Source organism: Hippoglossus stenolepis, chromosome 21, assembly GCF_022539355.2.
Source record: "Hippoglossus stenolepis isolate QCI-W04-F060 chromosome 21, HSTE1.2, whole genome shotgun sequence".
NCBI lineage: Eukaryota > Metazoa > Chordata > Actinopteri > Pleuronectiformes > Pleuronectidae > Hippoglossus > Hippoglossus stenolepis.
Genome location: NC_061503.1, coordinates 15,548,799 through 15,571,726, shown reverse-complemented (window position 1 = coordinate 15,571,726; position 22,928 = coordinate 15,548,799). Strand labels below are relative to the sequence as shown.

The 22,928-nt window shown below is 43.2% G+C and overlaps 1 protein-coding gene across 2 annotated transcripts; it reads right to left on the bottom strand.

Moving 5' to 3' along the window:
- Nucleotides 1-628: 628 nt before the first annotated feature.
- On the bottom strand, nucleotides 629-21,750 carry taok2b (TAO kinase 2b). Of its 2 annotated transcripts, XM_047338265.1 has the most exons (20): nucleotides 21,205-21,750; nucleotides 18,763-18,903; nucleotides 17,315-17,386; nucleotides 17,137-17,238; nucleotides 16,658-16,703; nucleotides 16,451-16,547; nucleotides 16,057-16,170; nucleotides 15,517-15,608; nucleotides 15,286-15,379; nucleotides 14,927-15,008; nucleotides 14,396-14,563; nucleotides 13,538-13,744; nucleotides 12,868-13,091; nucleotides 12,570-12,747; nucleotides 12,240-12,368; nucleotides 11,815-12,018; nucleotides 11,447-11,686; nucleotides 6,329-6,541; nucleotides 4,453-4,635; nucleotides 629-3,899 (listed from the first exon to the last, which is right to left on the bottom strand). In XM_047338265.1, exons 2-20 carry the CDS (start codon nucleotides 18,892-18,894, stop codon nucleotides 2,958-2,960), a joined length of 3,519 nt encoding a protein of 1,172 aa, XP_047194221.1. In that variant the 5' UTR covers nucleotides 18,895-18,903; nucleotides 21,205-21,750; the 3' UTR covers nucleotides 629-2,957. The 2 variants fall into 2 exon arrangements, with proteins under 2 accessions (XP_047194221.1, XP_047194220.1); XM_047338264.1 differs by lacking the exons at nucleotides 629-3,899; nucleotides 4,453-4,635; nucleotides 6,329-6,541 and having other exon boundaries at nucleotides 7,569-11,686; nucleotides 21,205-21,748.
- Between the last annotated feature and the right edge of the window lie 1,178 nt (nucleotides 21,751-22,928).

Below are 22,928 nucleotides of genomic sequence, written 5' to 3'. Positions count from 1 at the left end.
GCTCTTTCAGCTTCTCAAATGTGAATATTTGTTGTTTATTTTCCAGGTTTGTAAACTGAATATCATCAAAATATAAAATTAAAGCATTTGTTGCTTTTAGGCTGTGAAAAATTGCAACAAGACATTTTCATGATACTGTTTGACGTGTATGGACCAAATACTTTACTGAGAAATTGAGAAAATGTTAATCAAAAATGAAAATTAGTTAGTTTTAATTCAGCCAGTTTTCAGTCACACAATCTATTTTGTTCCAGCTCTATAATAAACATCTCACTGATATCGTCATCAGGGGGAAGTAGATCAAATCCAGACGAGGTAATGTGTTAATATCAATTTATTATCTTTATTTTTTTTAAATTACTTTTTAAAGCACCCACTTCTTTTCCAATACATGTGTCAAGACCCTTCCTCCTTCGCAAGCTTGGAATCGCTTGATTTGAATATTTAATAATAAGGATTTCACCCCCCCACCATCCCCACCCACCCACAAAGAAAACAAAACAAAACAAAAACAAACTCTGCAAGTCACAGATGAGGCTTTGTTTCTTTTGCTGCTTCATCATCATCATCATCATCATCATCATCGTTCGACACAGGAACTGAGGCTCCCTGCTCCCCCAGAGCCTCTGACACCGTCTACAAACACTTCCAAACTGATTTCCCAACACGGAGGCCGCCCCCGAAGCAGCCAGTCTTAGTTTATATAAGGAGTTTATGCATGCACTGAGATTCCAACCAAGCATAAAGTAGTAGGTTATACAGGGAATTGTCTTGAGCTGGTGTTTCTGAGTCATACAAACAGCAGGGTGATTATCATTTTTTTTTTTTTTTTCCTCAAATAAAAACAACAATAATAGTAAAAACAGACAAATAAACAAACAGAGTCCACTTGTTCGTGATCTCCTTCAAGTAAAAGTCAGCCCACAGGAGCAGGGAGCAGAGCGGTTGGGCCTGTTCTCCTGCTCGTGGATCACTGAGTGGTCTTTCTCTTCTCGCGTGAGGAGGACGAGCCGCTCCGGTCACTGCTGCTGCTCCGGCACAAGAGGGTGCAGCCTTCACAGCCGCTCAGTCACGCCCGTCCCCTCACTTCCTCACACGCGTCCTGCACGCTGCGCCCTGCAGGGGTCAACACGGATTGTCCGCTCTCTCTCATCCTCTTCCCATTCTTCCTTTCAGAGCATCACTTTTTTTCTTCATCCGAAAACAATCAAATAAAAAACGTAAAAACCAGCGTTTACATTCCTGTGGCCAATTGTAAAATCTTTTTTTTTTGTCGTCTATAAGAGTCCAGAGGAGGAGGTCAGAGTTCATGTGAACAGTGGGGTGTAGGAGTGTCTTTTAAAATTCAATCGTCTAAAAAAAGTGGTAATATAACTAGACTTTACCGCTCGACACACACACACATAAATCATTAACAATTATTAATAACCCCTTATTATTATTAATAATCATTAATACCTTGAACACAAACCATACCTGACAACGCAACAGGTTTTTTTGTCGTCTATTTTTTCTTTTTACAGTCAAAAGTGGGCCCTTTGCTTCTCACAAGAAAAATGTGAACATGATTACAACAACAATTACATCAGGATTAGTTATGGTAATATTGACACCTATAGAAAATGCGGTTGGAGTTGTCGCTCTAAATCTTGAAGTCAATACTCATTTGAATATATCAAAATTACTATTGTTATCGTTGTTACTCTATAAAACCAAATGACGTGTTTTTTTTTGTTGTTTTTTTTAATATTCCCATAAATATGTACAGTAAAGATCAAAAATGTGGGACGAGTGATCTTCGATGCCGGTGAAACTTGGACAGGTACGGTACATTTCAAATGTGTTTGGTCATGTTTACAAATGTTTAGTTTTTTTTGTACATCTATCTCATGCATCGGAGTGAGACACCTATGTTGTTTAGATACTCAATATGTCACGGATGCCAGAAAGCTTTTTTCTCTTCCTCTTCTTCTCTATTTTTGTCGTCCCAGCTGCATTTGAGAGTCTCTCGCCTTTACAAACATTCTGCGTTTATCGTATTTATCGGTTTTACATCATCCTGCGGTCGTCAAATAAAAATTCGGATGGCACGACATCCCTTTAAGAACCCCTTAAAGGCATTGGTGACGTTCCAAGCAACTTGTTTTTTTTTGTGTTTTTTTTATACACTTACTAAAAAAAAAAAAGAGAGAGAAAACAACAAAAACATCAACAGTTGTAAATCAATAAAAAGTGTTTTCCAGTCTCCACCAGGCTGAAGACGAAAGTTACCCATCTTTTCTGATTTTGCCCTTTTTTTTCCTCTCCGGAGCCCAAGTTGCGAGTGCTTTCTAGATAATATCTGGACACTACAGACTACATACAAGTACAGACACAATGCCAAGGAAACATTATCCCCTTTTTTTGTAAAACTTCCCCCCTGTCCTCTCTCTTTCTCCATTCCAGCATAGAACATCATAGAAGAAGACATGGCTGCCGTCCCCCTTTCTGTCTGCAGCTCTGGGAGGAAAAAAAAGGCTAAACGTCTTCTCCGTTCACACGTTCCTATCTCACTTTTATACAGGCTATAACAAAGATAAAAACATTGAACACAAACCTCCGCTTTGTTAAAATCTAACATCGCCTCGATCCAGCGGTTTTACAGGTGGTTACATTCCTCCCTCCCTCTTTTTACACCTGTGAGAATGGGAGGAAACCTCTCGACTCACCCTGAGTCTAAAGACGCAGGTTGCAGCTCAATAATGTCAGTTTGACCTCACATTTCTTTGCCTTCCCATGCACAAAGAGGAGAGGGTGATTTCCCCCAAATCCTCTGCATTTCAGCTCCACTGAGCCTTGAGATGCTTCCAAGAAAGAACGCAAGGCAAGGGCGGCAAGCTGAGAGTATTGAGATGCAACCTGTGATAGCTACCTTCCTAAATCACCCCCTCCCTCGTCCGTTCTCTTCCTCCTGCCGTCTAAGAGTAGGAGATGTGGGAGCCATTAGAGATGTGAGAAGTGACTGAGGTGCTTCGGCTCAGGACGCCGTCGCTGCCCCCGGAGCCACCGGGCCCCCCGCCGGACGCCGTCCTCCTCAGAGGCTGGGGGCTATTCCTCAGGGCCATCAGACTCGGGGCACCACGCACAGCCAGCCCGCCGCCCCCATATATCCCCCCCTGCGAGGAGGAGGAGGAAGAGGAAGAGGAGGACGGGCCAGAGATGGAGGGAGGGGCAGGCGGTGGCGGAGGTAGCATGGCCAGGGACTGAGAGGAGGAGCGTGAGGGCAGGTGATGGGAGAAGGGCAGGGGGTGTGGGTGGGCCAGGTCACCGCCGGAGCCTCGCACTCCGGCCCACTCCCGCTCCCTCTCCTTCTCCCGCTCCCTATCTCGATCCCGCTCCCGCTCGCGGTACAGCTGCGGCGTGCTCTGGTGGTGGTAGTGCTGGGGCAGGTGGTGCCGCTGGTGGTGGGAGGAAGACGAGGAGGAAGAGGAAGAAGAGGAGGCAGATGAGCGGGACGAGTGGTGCACCTCCCTGCCGTCCCTGCCCAGCCCCAGGGCCATAGCCAGGCCATGGGAGGAGGAGGAGGAGGACTCGCTCCTGCGGTCCCCGGCCCCGCTGCCACTACTAATGCCGCTGCTGCTGCTGCTGTTGTGGCTGCGGCGGGAGTGCTGCTGCGGGGGCATGTTCTGCGGGTGAATGCCGTGGCTCCAGTGGCCGGCGGAGCGGGAGCTGGAGGGGGGGGCGTTGGAGTAGGCCTGCTTGGGGTAGGCCTCACTGGGGATGCCGGTCAGTGCCATGTTGCTGAAGCCCAGACGCAGGCTCTCTGAGTCGAAGGACTCGATCTCGCCGGCCTGACGCTCAAGGAGGGTGCGGATTCGTTCGGAGCGCTCGTTCTGCAGGGACAACATCTCCTCCTCGATCTAGAAGGGAAGAGAAGAGAACACAATGTCATGTCAACCAAAACCGAATTACTGTTGAACTTCAGACAGAAAGTTCATTCTGCAACTGAAGCAGCCGTTCTGGGGCTTGTGACCGTACCACATGGTCGTCCTTAGCTTATGGAGCCTAGTTGTCACTGAAATGTAACTTAATTCCACTTTTCTTTTCTCTGGGACATCTAGTGAGTGGGCCTTGTGCTCGGATTTCTTTGGCTATGAATTCATTCTCAGCCTTATCTTTAAGCTATCAAGGATGATGGGTCCTTTAAGTTCGACTCCATGTGCAAAAGAAGATCGTCCGAAACGACCAAAAGCTCCAGAACAGCCTGATACAGAGATCATTAAAGGTTCTAAAGGACTAAACATAGAACATCAAGAAGTTATTTCTGTATTTTCTAAAGCTAACGGTGTCAACATCAACTGTCCTCTGTGACCTTACTTCCTCTGGTTACTTGTCGTCTCCGTCTGCCTAAATGAATTTCCTAAACTCACCAAATTCTTGCACAACACATTAAGGAGATTTTCTGTGTCTGACCCTCTGCTCCAGCAGGGCGCGGCGGATGGACACCCTCTGCTCCAGGTCCTTGACCTCCCTCTCGTGCTGCGTGTCCGTGTGGATCTTGATCTTGCTCTGGTAGGCGTTGAGCAGCTCCAGCTCCTGTTGCAGCTGCATCCGCAGCACCTTGTACTCCGCTTCCTGGGTTTCATCCAATCGCAGCTAAGAGGCAGAAACAGGAGGGAGCGTGAGGAAAGATGCTTTTGGCACAAATGTATGGGAAAGAGATGTTGCTTTGGTGTTTGTCGAGGGTAGAGGAGGAGAAGCTCTGACAAACGTGAAGAAAAGAGAGAGGGAGATGCAGAAGAGAGAAGAGGAGGATGAGGAGTGACAGCTGCTGGTGGTTTGTTTATTCAGTGTTTTGTCTTGTTTGATCAGTCTGTGTCTGCAGAGATTCTAAAGTATATTCAACAGGCTGGAAATTAAACATAAATATAAGTACATCTATAAATACATAAATAAGGTGTTATTGTAGTACATAAGAAATTGTCAAATAAAATTAAAACTGAGTAAATTAAATTCCAAGCTTAATTTATTATTTTACTGATAAACTAAAATGCTAATATAATTTTTGTAATATGTAAAAATGACAAAAATAAATCTGCATAATATTCCACAATGTTACTATAGTTGAGGTCATTGTGGATTTTGTGTTGCCCGTTGTAAAGCCTGGTTGGAGGAAACAGATGAAATCTATATTTGATCTATCATTATTTAATTAATTTATTATTAGTATTTTCTGTCCTGAGGACGGAGTTTAATCGTTGTGTTGGAGAACTTCCCACAGAGACTTTAACCACGACAGGAGCTGATGTGCGGAAAAACAAGGGCAGCAGGGATTTGGCTTACTGGCCCGATGCCATGTGAGGTTATTAAAGATGTCCAGGACGTTATGTCACTGAAGGGGACAAGATATTTAGTTTCCTCCCATCTTCTCCTCCCTGATATATTTCATCTATTTATAAGCCTGGAAATGTATGTGTGTGTTCTGGTTCCCACGCTCACACGTTTATACTATAATTACAGATAAACAAGTACAGGCAACTTTTTTCTGCACCAATTATACTCTTATACTTTTAATCAGTGGCATTTCGAGTATTTTGTATCCCAAAATGTTCGATATTGGTATTAACAGAACAATTCCCTGTTCTACAAAAGCAGTCAGGCGACTTTCAGAAAAAACTTGACCCCACCTGTGTCCTTTGTGTACAGTCCCTAAAATGAAAGGAATTGAACTCATCTGTGGTTGAAGTTGTCTTTATGTCGGAATAGTGTGAAGTACGATGCTGAAGGGTCGTGAATGATTTAAAAGTGGGATGTTATCTAAGAGATTTCTGTCTTAAAACTTCGGGTGGAGAGTTAGACAGAAATTAGAAAGTGGTCAAGTTGGATTATGGGCAATGTGAGAGCCAGTTATTGTGAATCTGATAATTGGTGGGTATTGTTTAAAAGCTATAATATAATGTCTGCTGATGTTTTATCAAGTGGGTGAATATCCGTGTTTTCTGAACCTCAAACACATTTTCGTTATTGAAGGTGTCAGATTTGACCAAAGCTCTCGTCTCTACTCTCCTGACACAGACCAGCTAATGATGACTTCTCCCACATCTTCAGGGAAAAGGATGTTTCAGGAGAGGACAGTGTAATTGCAGGTGAACGTTGTTTGCTATTGAAGCGGGATATGTGGGTTGAGGTGGAGTTTAACACTGAGGGACCAGGAGGAGGCTGGTTGACGGGCAGACAGGCGGACAGTTGGACAGGCGGACGGGCAGGAGGGCCCCCAGGCCAGGCACAGCAGTGGTGGTGGTGGTGTGGTGCGAGTGTGAAGTGAACGACGTCCCCTTGCCTTACTCACAGCCTGTGTGGACAGCATGTCATTGATGGAGTGGTCATACTGCTCGGCCAGGATGGCCAGCTTACGGGTCTGCTCGTCCTTCAGCCGCTTCAGCACGGCCTTGTGGTCCGACTTGGGCGTGTTCTCCAGCAGGTGGTTGCGCAGGGCCTTGTACTGGCGGGTCTGGATCTTACACGTGTCCTGGAACTGACGCTTGATCTGAAGCTCTTTGGACTGGAGGAGAGAGAAGAGAGATGGAGGCGGCTGCGCTCAAGTGCTCCTGTGGTTTTTATAGACGGACACGACGTTAAGATACAGAAAAACTGAAGAAACTGAAACTGAAGTAAAAAATTAAAAAAGACAAATTAAAGGAAAGACACCATCACCACCAAACATGTGCTCACTAATGTTGCCTTTGTCTTTTACATATGTTGTAATTCTATTAGCATTAAGAAAGTTTACCACATAGAAAAATATGAAAGTATTAATTTAGCTGAAAATCCAGGTGATGGTTTTACAGCAGGATCTAAGATTTAAAGCCCCTGAAAACAGGGTTAAAGAATAATCATCTTTTAAATTCTTAGCTGTGTAATTAAGTAAAAGTTGACATGAAGAAAATCTCTGTCAGCAGCAGCTAGAGATTAAACAGTTCACTTGATAATAACTTAGAAGAACCGAGTCTCTGAAACACCTCCAGTCTTTTCCTCTAAGACATAAGAACAAACCATTTTCTTTATGATCGTCAGTAAAGAGGTTTCAGGTTAGTGGTGTGAAAGTCTAAATTGCCTTTTGCTTTGAAATAGAATCTGTATTTTTATCTAAAGTAGTAGTTTTTTTACTTAATTCTTAATGATGAACTTTCAACATCAACAAAATAAAGATATACAATAATCTAAACTTCTTAAAAAAAGTTTTAAACACTAAACGGATTGAAAACAAAACATCTTTGGATGATTTAAAACTTTCACGCACTGAAATTAAAGACAATATATTCCGCATCCCCCAGTTCACATAATTAAATATAGCTCAACTTTTATATATCGATTAGAAAAAGCAGTAAACAAAGTGGCAGAATTTCCAACAGAGGAAGGGAACAACATGACAGAGGAGATAAAATGATACAGGAGGAATGATGAACAAAATGAAGAGGGGATGTTTTTCTGAATAAAATAAGATGTTTTGATAAATCAGGGAAGAAGGAAACAAATGAAGACGTGATAATAATGGAAAACAAAAATCATAAAAACAAACAAGACAATGATTTTACACACAAAAGAATTTATTTTTTGTGTAAAGAAAAATCTGGACGTATGACAAAATATTTTTCTATGCCTGCGAGCATACAGCCGTACAGTATGCCAACACTCGTGCAGCTGAAATGAATAAAGAGGACAACAAAATGGCTGCCAAACAGAATGCAGTACTAGTCTTATAAATACTGCATAAATTAAATATAAAAAAAACAAAAAAAACTCAATGTGATATAACTCTGTGGAAACTCAAAACACAGACGGTGTCACAACAAAACAGAATACAAACATGTAAACATACACAGAGGAACAGGGAATAACTGGAACACAAATGTAAATCAATGGCAAAAAAACCAAAACAAATTACATTCAAATAACAATATTTGTAAAATATCTTTCTTTTAAAATCTAGATTTCCCAAATGCAAGTTACTCATAAAAAGAAGTGCCCGACTTCTTTGTTCCCCCCGGGTCCCGATAAAGTTAAGTTTGAATGGCTCAAACGACGCCACTTTTTTTTCCTTCTATATAAATCTGCTTTTAAAAGAACTGGTTCATTTTACTGTTCGACCAGACTTCCCTTGTAGACTTGCACATTTTAAAATCTTCATATTCCCAGAACTATGCACGACACAACTACGCATTTCAGCCTGACTTTGCTTTTTCTTCATCTCAATTAAATGTGCACTCAATAGCATTTTGGTTTTTCTTGTCCAACAATTTGCTTCTTTCTTTTTCGGTTTGACTGACGAAAAGCTGGTTGATTGACAGAAATCTATCAGCAACCCTTTTACTTTTGGATAATTGATAATCAACTTATCATTTAATGTTTTCATGAATGTTTCAAAGCAAACATGGTGAAAACATACAAAACATTTCCTGGTTCCAGCTTCTCAGATCAGACAATATTTAATGTATCAATGTAAACTCACTAACTTCTTTGGTTTATGGATTTTCATAAACGTTTGAATAAATCAACCAACAGATTAATTAATAAATAATAAGAATTTCTTGCAGCCCTAAACTGGTGATCTGTTCTCATGTGTTGTTCTTGAATGGTCTTTGAGACGGTGCAAAAATCAGACATGACTGCAACATCTGGATCTCTTCATTCACTTTCAGTAGTTTCATCAACCTTTGGACTGATTTTACGATTGCATGTCTCAAACGATTGTCTATGGCTTCATATCAACAAGCTAAGCTGCAATATTAAATAGGTTTTAATTATATTATAATACTTTTGCTACTCTGAGTAAAACTGCTTTCTTATGTGTTCACTATATGTGTTCAGGATATGTCACTTCACAGCCGACTGTTTATATAACTATAGGCACTCAACTGCTGTAGATTTAAAGGATGATTAAGGGAAAAATATCTAAATGTTTACATGGTAAATCATAAAAACATTACTGCATACAGCGCAATAAAAGTAGTTTTTCCAACTAGAATCTGAAAGATAATGATTCTACGAGCTGGAAATAATATCTAATAATGTCTAAAACCTGAAATAAACTTTACTAGTACTATAAAAGTAAGATCCCCTGTTAATTGTTTCCCACTTTGATATCTAAAAGAAACCGAATTTCAAATATCAGACGTCTTACAGTGGTCCCACGTCTTTCTGCTTAGCTTTTTATTGCACTTATTTACTGACTGAGTTCAGGCTAGTGTTCAGCTTGATGTTAGTGAAATTATTGAGCATCTTTGTTTTCACAGTTTTGAGCTTTGGGGAGTAAAATGATACTGAAGCCCTGAAACTATGCAACACTGTGATATTTGTTCTCAGCACTAAGGTAACAGTGCGCGAATGAGACCCCATCAAATAAGACCACTATAAAAGGAAAATTAACCATTGCACAAAAACGGTCTTAAAAATAACCATAAAAACATTTGTCTTACAAATTAAGAGCAAAATAAAAATAAAAGAAACTTCAAGGAACTTTTACAAAAAGCACAATAATGAAATGTAGAAATTTCACTGGGGTTGGTACAGTAACCGTGGGGTCAGCTGCATGTTTATGTTTGCAGAGCCCACTGATTCAACAGTACGGCTTGTGTGCATGTGTATAAAATCACCTCCAGCCAGCGCACACAGATGTACAGACGCATGTTGGTGCTGGGTTTAATACACCTCATCTTTGAGAATGTGACCAAAAACCAGTCAGGGAATCATGTAACAAAAGACATGTGGGTCCAAATCAAAAAGACACAAACAATGGTCCAACAACGGAACATAAAACATGATCACACTCACATACTCACACCAACACGCGCACACACACCAGCAGCACACATTCCCACTCAATCCTTCGATTTGTCTCTCGCTATCTCCACGGCCGAATCTTCCCTCTGACAAACCTCCCAGAAGAAGTTCGCCTCAACCCAAACTCCCACCTGGCATCATCTCGAAACATCCTCTCCCTCTCTTCCCTCCTCTGTCTCTCCCTCTCTCTCCTCCTCCTCTCCCTCTGTCTCCTCTCCCGCTCCTCCCTGGGCAGCAGTCGGGGCAACCTACTCGGGATTTGCTTCCTCAAGACACCCAGAGATTGGAGTGTGACCCGGACACTGTCTGGCAACTTTTGAAGCGCCTGTCCGGCTAGTTTTAGCACTATAGAGTTAGCAAGATCTGCCAGGACCCCAAGGGGGCGTCTAGTAAAACGCTTCACCCAGAGCAGGCCCTTGGCCCAGGGAGAGGTGATATTGCAGCGAGCTTGATACTCTAAAGGTAAGCTCTTCAGGGGGACCGGGATTTTGGACCGACGCACACCCCAGTTGCGCCCTGCTTTGGGAAACATCTCATAGAGGCTACGCTCAGCCATACCTCCTAAGACTGACTGGCACATGGCAAACAGGGGTCTGGGGAGGCGGAAAAGGATTCGCATGTAGAGACGGTTGACTTTGCGGGGTGCGTGTTGGAGGAAGTCACGGGCCGGCCTGACAATCAGCACCACCACCAAGTAGAGGGAGAGGAAGAGAGAGGGGGAGCTGAGGAAGGAGGCTGAGATCAAAATCATGGGGATATAATAAATCCCCAAACTGAGGGAGAGGCCTAAACTGAAGAGGCCGCTGGCCCAGAGGCTGAGAGACAGATACGTGGATAGAGACAGAGAGCAGCAGGAGCGAAGGAAGAGGTACGAGAAGAAGAGCGCCAATAAGGCAAGCTCCGCAGAGAGAACAACAGAGGCCACAGAGGGCAGAGGAGGGGAACGACGCAGGGAGAGGAGGAAGATGGAGAGTAGGAGCAAAGTGAGGTTGGAGGGCTGAGCAGCAGCGGAGAGGGAGAGGAGGAGGCAGATGGCGTGAGAGAAGAGTGAGGGGAAGGAAGTCTGAGAGGGGGGAGGGGGAGGAGGGGGGGAGATAGGTGTGGGCTCCAGCTCCTCTGGTGTTTCAGGGAAGTAAAACTCAGTGAGCTCATCAATCTGCCGCTGATGGAGGCGTCTCCTTTCTAGGGACTGGAATGAGATGAGATCTGATGGACAGCCATCGGCCACGCCCCTGCCCTCCTCTTCCTCTTCATCAGTTTCTACATGTGCAGTGTTACTGGGGTCCTCGTCGTACTCCCACTGCACTCCCTCTACTTCCCTCACCTCTATACCTTCTTCGCTGATTTTCCAATCCTCCTTCTCACCCTCATCTTCTCCGTCTTCATTTCCCTTTGGTTTACTCTCGTCATCCACCTCATCTTTCCTCTCAGGGACATTCACTCCTTCCTCCTCCTCTAACACTTTATCTCCTCTGTCAAGCTCAACATCATTTATCTCCTTAGCTACCGCCTCCTTCTCCTCTCCTAACTCCACCTCCACCACCCCTGCCTCACTGTCCCAGCTGCAGCTCGGCCCCTCTGTGGTCTGGCTCTCTCCCTCCTCAGGAGACCCCTGGCTCTCACTCACTTTGAGGCTCTTGGGCTGTTGGCGGACCTCCACCGCGTGTTTCTGACGCAGCTCCTGCTCACGCCTCTTGTTGTACTCCATCTGGTTGGTGAGCTCCGTCTGGTGCTGCGTGCGTATGAGCTCGGCCCGTGTGTGCTGCACCAAACCCAGCTGGCGGAACTCCAGCTCCTGGGTGGACTCGTGGTGACGCAGCAGCATGGCGCACTCCAGGTCCTTCAGAGTCTGCTTCTTGTTCAATTCCTGGAGAAGAGAGAAGGATGAGGAGGAGGCAGGAAGGAATTCTATCAAATTGAATCCATCTTAAATGTTTTCAGTAGAATTTCATTATCAACCCATCATTGATCTGCCAATCAAAAGCAAAGAGGTACCTCTCGCAGCAGGTCTTGCTCCAGGTTGTGGCGTGCCAGCACCAACTTCCTCTTGTACTGGCGACACTGGAGCTCATAATACTGCCTCTGCCGTCGCAGCAGGCCGGCCTCCTCCTCCGCCTGTAGCTGCTGCATACACTCCTTCTGATGCACCAACCACTCCTGCTTCTCTCGCTTTGGCGTGGACTGGTTCTCATTCAGTTCCTGAAGCAAAAATACATACTACAGCATTAGAATATAATGAATATGATACCAGATGCCTGTTTTTATACTGTAACTACGATGCAGTTGGTTTTAAGTTTGCAGGAGAGTGATCACAGTAAATTTCCACTTATATTAGTTAGAATAAGAAACATGGAAAGATGATAATCAATTTATGCAAAAAAGTAGCTGTGTTAGTCGGCTGACTGGTGACATAGAGGCACCTCTTTGAGCTGCTCCTTGCGTTGCCGGTACTGTCGTTTCTGGGACTCCAGCAAACCGGTCAACTCCTTCTTTTGCTGGCCCAGAATGTGCTGCTGGAACTTCTTCTCCTCAGTCATGACGGCCTTTGTCTGGAGAAAACATACATTAGGAATTTACTCCATGTTACAAGGCACAAGATGTCCAAAAAGCATCAGACTTCGCTACCCATCATAACCATGAAGGGTGTCGTTTTCTCTCCTCTGTTATTCTCTTCCTTCCAAGCTACTTGACCAACTATTCTGTCTGTTCTCTCCTCCTCACTATCACTTATTCATACTTCACCAGCTCACCTCCTTCTCCAGAATAGCCTGGTGCTTCTTGGTGAGTTTCTCTCCCTCCATTGAGAAGCTGTTCCTCTGATTCTCCAGCTCTTTGTCTAGTCTCAGCTGGTGCTCGTCCATCTCTCCCTTCAGCTTGTTCTCCAGGCCCATCAGCTGCTTCTGGTGCTGCCGCCGCATTCGCTTGTACCTGTGAGGAGATGCAGGGAGTTAAATAAGCTTGAAGGACTTTCTTCTCGACCCGACATTAATACTCTTATTACATACTAACAAAGTTTTCACTATCCCTGTCTCACAACCATCATCTCACCCAGACATCTGCTCTCTCAGGGCCGAACCCTGCTCATGTTCCTGAATCTGGCGAGTGACTTGCGAGGCCGTCCTGATGGTGGCAAAATGGTCTCTTCCTCGACGACGCCTCCCGCCTCCTCCGCCTCCTCCACCACCAACAACAACAATACCACCAGCAGAAGGAGCTTCTCGCAGTGGGTCAATCTCGGGCTGATAAGGGTCATCGTAGATGTTGTCATGGCTCTACACAGCGGAGACCAAGCAGGCGAAAACAAAAAGATGGGAGGGAGAGGATGAGTAACAAAATTATTGCAAGAACAAATGATGAATTTCCCCACCCTCTACTCGTAATAGAACTCATCCAAGGACTGAAAATGAACTACATTGGTCATTTAACTAAATCTGGGGCTAAGTGGAAGTGCCCAAAACCTACAGCTTCTGCTGTTGGTCTGGTTCGTCTGCTTTAATCTGTAGGTGGCAAACCAGGTTTAAACTGGTGCTGCTATAACTTTATTTTTCTGTAGGTGGTGCAAGTTTCCATGTGCTCGGCTGGTCAGATGATTACTGAGCAACTTGCCCTGTGAACCATCTGTGTGGGGAAACTATTTGTAAATTTCCAGAAGTGTGTTTCCAATATCCTTCCATGACGCATACAGTGCTATGATGCATCTGAATTCATTGGAACTGACCAGGGGTTTGTGCAGGACGGAGCTGTTGGAGGTGACGGTGTGCTCTCCCTCCTGCATCATGGCCATCTCCCCGCTGTCGTCGGAGCCGTCCGCCAGGCTGTTGACCGAGCTGCTCTGGGAGCTGGCGCTGATTGACATGGATGGCAGAGAGTGGGAGCTCTCCATGCTGTTGACTGTGCCGGTGCGAAGCATATACTGCTCCCCATCCTGGTGTTCAGGAAAAAGTGAAGATTGTCAGACAGATTTTCCAAAAAATACAGATTAGAAAATGGCTATGGTGAAGTAAAATCGTCTTGGGATGGTGAAAGAGTGTCTGTACTAACAGTATGAACCCATTTATATCCTATGAAAATCCTCTGAAACCCTTTCTGAGCAGACACATCGGAAAAATTGCAGTGAGACACAAGCTGACACTCTCGAAAAGTGCAGCACCACATTCTCTGAATTCCTCCATTTCCTTTTGAGTGGGGGAACAGCCAACTGGAATTAAATGCTGATGGAAACAAAGGACTTTGTATTGAGAGGAAGAGGTTCTCAGGTCACAGTATACATTAACAAGTACAATACAAAAGTCAGGAGAGATGCTAAAACCCTTACAGGCCGTGGTACATGGTTTTCCTCTTTAAAATAAAAGGTTTTTATAGGGTTTGTCTTCAAAGAAGCTGGTACTTCTATATTTTGTTTGACTGGAGTCCTGCAAACTTTGACGTTGCTATTCAGGACACTCAGTTTGTTCTAGTCTCATGTTCGTGACAGCAAATGCAATAAACCTTGCACAACTTTGAGGCACTGGAAACAGTTTCTCCTTCAAAAAATCGGCACAATTACAGTCTTTCTCCTCGTCTGTCCCCTTCTTACCTCTTCTTCATCACCTCCCTCCGGTGCTGGACCATTGTGCGCCTCGTGGAAGAGGATTTTCTTCATCTTCCGGTACTGAAGGTTGTCCAGCTCGCGGACAGCATCCTTGGTGCGTGCGATCAGGTCCATTACGACTGTCATGGGACGCTCTCTGCATAGGAAGTGGTGCTGGGGGGGGGCGTCGAGGTCAACAGAATGAGAGACAGGTGTGGACACAAACAGGTGAACAGTTCTACAGTAATGTTATTCAATCCTACTTAGGGGCTAGTTTTTGGAGCCAAATGATTTTGTGTCATGCTGAATTTAATTATTAATTTTCCTGGGATTATGCTCCTGCAACCTGGTGCTTCTCTGCCTTCATGAAGAGATCATTTCCTATTTTCAGTACAAATTACATTTGTTATTTAATCTCTTCTATTGACAATAATCTGTCCCCTCGATAAAAGCTTTACTTAATTATAAAAACATATCTTTAAGAAAGGGCAAATCACAAGTATTTTCTGCCTTCATACTAAATATCCATCCATGTACCTTGAGCAGCACATCAGAGGTAAGTCTGTCCTGGGCGATCTTCTGCAAACAGGAGTCCACAAAATTGCGGAAATAATCCGACCTGAAAATAATAGAGATGTCATTCTAAAGGAAGTTCAACACAGCAGTTGTTGCAGGGTTAATTTCTATTGAATAGAGATGACAAAACCAATGTTCTAACGATTTAACACAAGTTTTTAATTTACTGAGATCTGAAAGCACCAGGTATCAAACACCTGTTTATTGCATAAAGTCAATTTACTGCAACAGACTAATCCTTTTTCCTTCATCAGCACTTTGCCAAACACGGTTTTAATAAAACAAAATCAATCTGTTTGAGAAGTTTCACCATCTCTCACCAGTGATTTGACTGCAACACAGGGCTCTCGTTCTGGGCGATGTGGTATAAGGCACTCATAGCATTCATGTTGAACAGAGGAGGCTTCCTTTCCGCTAGAGAATGAGAGAACGGCATAATGTGACAATGAGAGCGGCAGATGAAGAGCAATAAAAAAAAAAAAGAGAAAGCAAAGAAAAGGGTCAAATGCTTTCAGCTTTGTGTACACAACACACACGGAGCCATTTCTTACCCAGCTCTATGCAGGTAATGCCAAGTGACCACACATCTACCTTCCCGTCGTACTGACCCTCGTCCATGGCCAGAATCACCTCAGGGGCCATCCTGCACGGAGGAGACAACAGAGCCTTTCAGACACTTTCAGCCTAATTCCTTTGACCCTGGACTAACAGGAGCGCTTCCGGATTCACTGTTTTTTCAAACGTCTACTATTACTATTATTTATTTAATTATTGAGTGACCTATGAATTGTTGGTTTATTGTGTGATTTAATAAGTTTAGTACATAGTAACCATGGCTATTACCTACTGATGGAGAAAACTTGTCTGTAACACATTATTTTTTTAATAAGCTAAGAATGGCGTGCACGTTGGTGACTTTTATCTCACAGGGAAAATTCTTAGTAAAAATGTATTTGGCAGAGCTGTTGTACACAAACATGAGAAAGGTACAAGCTTTGCTGGATCAACACATGGTGTAATTCTTATGAACCTGCCAGGAGTAACTGTTGATGAGGGTGACACTGTGGTGGGTGAAAAGTTTGGCATCTTACCAGTAGGGTGTTCCCACAAAGGAGTTGGCTGGAGCAACAATGGAGGCAGAGCCAAAGTCTCCCAGTTTGACCTGCCCTGGCTCCGTTAGCAAGATGTTTCCTGCCTTCACATCCCTGAGAGAGAGAGAGAGAGAGAATGACGTGATCAGATGAGAGAAAAAGACAAGTCAGGGAAATTGTGTTCAAGTCAAAACAAACAGACATGAGAGAGAAAATATATCATCAGATGCACTTGAATGTGCTCCACAGTGTGCGAGCAGAAACATTATTGCATAAGCTCCTCTTAGGCAGCACAGTTTGTGCTTTCTCCTCTGTATTTGTTTTGTCTCTTGTAAGAATTGTGGGGGAGGGGATGAGAGCAGATACAGATAGTGTGAAAAAAATGGAGCCTTACCTGTGAATCATGTTGTGAGAGTGGAGATACACCAATCCCTGCAATGCACCATGGGTTATGGCAGCTATTTCCACTTCCTGGAGGGGTTTCTTGTGAACTGGGTGACGAGAGATGTTAGGAGATATCAGACGTCAAAAACTAAAATATAAAATTAACTCATTAATGTTTTTTAATTACTCATTTGTGTCGTCGTTCTTTCTCACTTACCTTCTAAGAGGTCGGAGGCCGAGCCCAAGCAGTACTCCATCACCAGCTGTGAGACACAGAGGGGGGTTTAAGTTAAAGCAGGAGAGTTCAAGTGTAAAAACTGTCGTTGAGCTCAAGTGCAGCTTAGAGAAGGATTCAAATGGCCACTTCAAAATGAAGGTGGGACGTTTGCTTCCAGAGAACAGACGCATCTCCTAGAGTCGGCATTAGATTACATCAGTCAGGATGTAAAGTAAGAATATATTACCGTAAGCATCATTATACAGAAACTTAAAATAAAGCAGAAAACTGCAACAACTGTATCTGTTCTGTTGTTTTCACGACAGAAACTTTCTATGAAACCTTTCAAGAACTGGACTAAATTTACTTCTTGTACAATAGGTCCAGGAAGTCTACTCCCCAAGTTTAGTAGTTTATACGCTGCTAATGAATGTATTTATTTTTTAATCTTGCATAATTTCCTCCACATTCACACTTACCCATGCTGTGTGCTCTCTCAGGTAGCAGCCACGGTACTCGACTGTGTTGGGGTGCCGCAGTTTCTGGAGGAACTTCACTTCCTTGATGATATCCTGCCATTTCTGCAACATGAAACATCGATGAAAAAACCTCACAGGTAATCTTCTACAACAGAAGAAGGGGGAGAGTTTCTCCTACCTCGTTGGACTGTTTGCCACTATAGGACATCTTCTTGATGGCCACCACCTCATTTGTGCGGATATCATGGGCCTGAAGTTTGGGGACAACAGACGATAGATTACTTCTTTCAAGTCTTCCTCTGTTTTATTTGAGCAGTAGTGGATGAGAGCACAATCCTGCATCCTCACAACACAACTGAGAACTCTGGGATTAATGCACCGTTTTACATCAGGCCCAACACAGAAATCACGACAGCATAAAACCAGGATTTCTGCTGAGCCGCCTCCTCTCTGCTCGCGTCCCTTCATCCATGACTAGCTCCTTTAAACAGGGCTTTTCATTCCCCACTTACAAGTTGTCTGTGAACATGTTTCTACCTTTATAGGTTTATCCACCTAGTATTCTTATAGGCAATACCATCAATAACTTCTCTGCCGTATCACAGACAACACCACTGACACACATCATCATTCTTCCTGTCTGTCAGGCCTTTTCTATGCTTACAGTAGCTTTTCTTCACAACAACCACTCCGACCGTGACCTCAAATTAAATGATGTGAAAGAGCAGCAGCTCATTTTATCTTTGCTGCTTTATTTTCCACATCAGTGCAAGTTTTTTGGTTGTGTTATCCCCTGTAGTGACAACCTGAAACAGCTGGAAATACAATAAACGGTCACTGAGAGCTGCCGCACCCAGGAGGCATGGTTTTTATTGATTAGAACTATACAGATGCAATTTAATATTAATGGAAATTTGTGTCTCAAATGAGCAGAACCTCCAGAAAGTCATATTTGGTCAAACCAAGACTATTATTAATAAGATAACAATTTTGTATTTTTGTTTACTTAAATTTCTTATGTTGTGTAATGATAAAAATGTTTTAGCGTCTTGCTCTGAACAGTTGAACAAGACTTATTATCTAAACTATTTTCCAGGTAGCCCTCCCTGTGGAGTGCATGATACCAACAGAAATCAATACTGCATAAGCCTTTAAGCAGACCACTTTGAAGAGCTTGCCAGAGGTGTGTGTGTGTGTGTGTGTGTGTGTGTGTGTGTGTGTGTGTGTGTAACTGCAAAACAAGTCATTTTGGTCCAGAATTCAACAACAAATTATCAGCTGACAAATGATTAAATGCCCATAATCTTATCGTAGAGATGTATCTGTATCAGGGAAGTTTTAGCTGCTGACTAAACCGTAATGATATAAAAACCTACTTGGAATCATTCCTCTGTTAATTTGATAACTATATTCAAGTTAAAAATCATCCTGAAACTATAATTTACACATATATCAAGCAAAAAACTATTTAGACCTACAAGGGAAAACCAAAATTGTACTTAAAATTAATGTGTTAGGGAATAAGACTTCATGGTTATAACACACGTGCATCATGCAAACTGTGGCCGTTGTGGCACCGATATTCCATCACCTTTACAAACCCAGACACCGGGGAAAGTAACTTACGAAGTAAACTGCTCCGAAGCTCCCATGACCGATCTCCCTCAGGTCAGTGAAGAGCTTCTCGGGATCCTCCCTGGAGAACAGCTCAGCCACCTCCGGGTCCTTCAGGCTCCCGGCCCGCACACTCGATGGCATGACCAGCGCCTGGTGAGCGTGGAAGAGACACACTGGGTGAGCGTCTGTTATTTTGAAGAATTACCAACATTTGTGTTGGAACCGTGAGGCGCCAAGGAAATATGGTTCAGTCTATCACATGTAATCGACACATTTGAATCTCTTGAGGAAATTATCTACGTTGCACTGCCTTAATATTTTATTTATTTATTCTTTAAAGCCAATACTCTTTAGATATCTCTTGATTTACTGGTGATCACCTTCTAGTTCAAAGCTGCAGTACATGCGTTACACTGAGCTTCTTTCTAAACACACTTATACTGTTTATTATTTATATCTGTGTGCTTTTTTTTATTAATGCTGAGTTACTCTGTAATATCAAATGGCTGCGGTTACTGCTGATCCCACCAAAAATCATTACACCACTTTACAGCTCGATACAACGCTTCCACTCCACAGGGTCCAGCCACTTATATGAATCAATACAAGGCTGATCCCTGCTCTACGTCTGCATTTCAAATGAATAAGAATAAAAAATGCAAATCTGTGTTCATATGGATGGAAAAACATAAGTGTCCATCAGCTACGGACTACTGACCATCCATCCTCCCCCCCACCCACCTATTTCATCCAGAAACATAGTCTTAATTAGGCTGTATTTAAAAAAATTCCAATTACTGCAATATTCAGATAAAAGCTTGTCAACAAAAACTTCACCAGATACAATATAGCTTTTAACAGATCCAACCAGAAGTGTAGAAAAAATGAATTCTTGTTTTTGCATCACATCATCTTTACAGAGATCAGAATATCTCACAAGGACTGATGATGATGATCCAGCATCTTCATGCTTTGGAAATTCTCTTTTTAATGATTTATTTCATCTTCTTAACTCATGTTGAAGAATGACACTTATTTCACATATTTTTCATTATATGCTACAAAAAGTAATATTCCTCTCACTGATATTAGTCAATAACTAGGAATAGAAGGTTAAATATTTTTGATTCATATATGGTTGTATTAATTTCTGGTCTGATTTCCATTATTACATCAAATAATGGTGTTAAAACAACAGAAATATAAGAGGTCGTGGTCATGAGGAGAATCAACATTACAATGACACAAGTGCAGAACATAGCCTCACTACTGGATTTCTGGGAAATGTTATTACAATACAAAATGTACTGGTCGACAAAAATTTGGGGGGGAACTGACTACACACGACATTTCACACCACCAGAGGCCAAATTTCACAGGATAAAAAGCAAACTGCAAACGGGTCTCGGAGGCAAATGACTGCACAGCGATTACAATTCTAGATTTGTTCTACTTGGACCCAATTTCATGTCATTTCAGGGACGGCGTTTGCAGGAAAAAGACATTCTTGAAACCAGAAAGTCTGTGTTCAGCGTATGTGACAGACCGCAGCAGAGGTTCCCATTTCAGGTTCCCATTTTTGAAATGAGAGAGAGAGACGCTGAAACTCAAACTAATCATTTGTGGGATGCACCATTTGTCAAGTTACCAGTGTCATCAGGATTTTGCAGAGAGATTAATGTAGAAATGCAACAAATGCAGAATATATATATGTATATATATATATGTGTGTATATAGGTTAGAGAGATGATCTTGGATAAAAACACACGATTGATGTATTTGTTGCCTCTTCCTCAGTGTGTCGGATTGAGAGCTTGCTTCAGGCTGCACACACACACACATATTTATATATATACACACATACGTAACTACTGAGCTTTATAGTACAAGAACATTTTGTTTCGTGGCCTTGTTGCTACTGTCAAAGAGGAAGCTTGTGTTTCCCTTTAAAATGAGAAGTTCTTTGTATCATGCAACCCAGCCTGAAGCAAGCTCTCAATCACACACACTGAGACAACAAATACAAGATCATCCCTCCAACCTACAGATAATGTGAAATCCTCCTGGTCATGTGAAGGAACCCCCCGGTGGAGGAGAGAGGAGTCCTTCCCTGGACGTGTCCTCTCCATCAGGCTCACGCACAGGGTGACTCTGAGCTGTGCAGGCTCGGTGGCTGTTTGCACTTGGCTGGTCAATTAGGTTATATCTGCTCGCGCTGACCACAGGGACGCCTGACATGTAATTCAACAGCAGACAACAACAACTCCCAGGCCGGCTTGAGTGTCCAGGGTCCAGGGCCAACAACAAGCCTGCACGTCAATGTCAACCTCTCCGGGGCTGGAGGGTGAGGTGGCCGAAGCGGCTGGCTGCTGCCTCCTCCTGCCACCAGGGCTGGGGGGTGGGGGTGGGGGGGCACGTTCTCTCACTGAATGATTAATAACATGTCTTACCGTGGCTTTTGGGATCCACTGTAGCTAGCTGTGAAGCTAGCTACCCGGCCTGGCAGGAAATTATTGGTCCTCGCTCCCCGGTCCTCGGCGCTGGTGTCTACTCAACACGAGCGAACCACATCGCGTGTGTCGACGCTGGTTCTCGAGGTCCGCTCCATCCTGCCGCTCCGGGTCGCACGGACAGATGTCCCGTCTGCCCCGCTGCACATGAGCTCAGCGGCGGCGAGTTGAAGTGACAGCTCGCAGCTGACAGAGGGAGTCCAGGAGAAAACCACAGGCTAGCTCTGCAGTTAGCCGCGCCGCTAACTGAAATAACCCGGACCACAGGAGCCGCCCGCCCACTTCTCAACGAGAGACCGGCTCGTTAATTTCCAGGGCTCCGCTCCGCGCTCCGCTTCGCACTGTCATCGCCTTAATGTCGTCCACGGATTTCATCTCCAGTCTGATCTTATTCCCGTTTTACTCGACTCCCATCCGTTTTTGTTCAGGACTTCATGATGGCGGAGCGGGGCGGGAGCCGAAAGGAAAACGGAAGTTCTCTTCTTCGGTGGTGCTAGAGCACGAGAGGCGGAACAGTGTCACCGTGTGGCTGAGGAGAGACATGATTATGATTATGATTATGATGATTATTATTATATTATAACTAAACAATATTAACAGTAATGATAATATTTGTATTTTATAAATATTTTAAATCGATACATTTATAGTTTAATGATTAGTTTAATTATTGCTAATAAATTATCATTATTATTATATCACATATTTTCTTATTATTATTACAGTGCAAAGTCTTTGTTTCAGGTTTTTTATTTGAGTAAAAGCAGTAAAAGCAAGAATTAAGAGTCCTGCATTCAAGGTGGGTCATTAAATCAAATCATAGTCTGAGTAAAATATAGATATGACATATTACCAGCAAAATATACTTAAGGAATCAAAAGTAAATGTTCTAATAGAGCATTAAAGTGCCCCTGTGTGTTTTATATTAATATAAGATGCTTTTCAAGGAGTCAAACTAGACTGGGGAACTGTCCAGAGTTGGTTGGGGTAGAGTTAACATGACTGATTTATTCCGTTGAATAGATCAATCCGTAATAAAGCATCACATTTAATAAAAACAATGAAATGTTTTTTAAATATGAGACTTTACATTCAACCTTACATTCCTGCTGATTTGCCTATAAACTTCAAAATTGCATGTTGCAATTTGCAAACAAAGCAATAACCAATTACTTAATTTTCCTTCTGTCTAGTTTGTTTGGTGTCAAACTTGCTCTGCACACACACACACAGACACACATCATCACAATCACACATATGGTTCATTTTGATCCCAGCCTCCGCATCCGTAATCCACTCAGTATAATCTTTGTATGGTGCATTTTTAGCTGACACACCACATACGCCAATAACAGATGAAGATCAAACAATTTCCTTTTGTACTTTTGCCTATTAAAATCACACTGGCACCAGTCATCAGGCAGTGAGACATCAGAAATAGACACACAGTCATTCTTATCCACTGCGGCTTAAAGTTATTCAACAATGCAGAATGTTGAGGGGTCAAACGTCTGATCTCCACAGCTGGTTTTCTGAAATCTCCAGTGCTTTCATAACGTTTCTAAAACCTTCTTAATTTCTCCTATTCTCCAAAAAAAAAACATACCTCCCTTAACCTCTTAGTCTCCCCTCCTCCTCCTCCCCTCCTCCTCCTCCTCCTCCTC

What these genes read in the sequence shown, in the direction of transcription:
- taok2b (XM_047338264.1), bottom strand. Translation starts at nt 18,894, where the DNA reads ATGCCATCGAGTGTGCGGGCCGGGAGCCTGAAGGACCCGGAGGTGGCT. An exon ending in TTTGTGGGAACACCCTACTG is followed by an intron (nt 15,609 to 16,056) that starts GTAAGATGCCAA and finishes TCCTCCGTGCAG; the next exon opens with GATGGCCCCTGAGGTGATTC. An exon ending in CCTCTGATGTGCTGCTCAAG is followed by an intron (nt 14,564 to 14,926) that starts GTACATGGATGG and finishes GCCCCCCCCCAG; the next exon opens with CACCACTTCCTATGCAGAGA.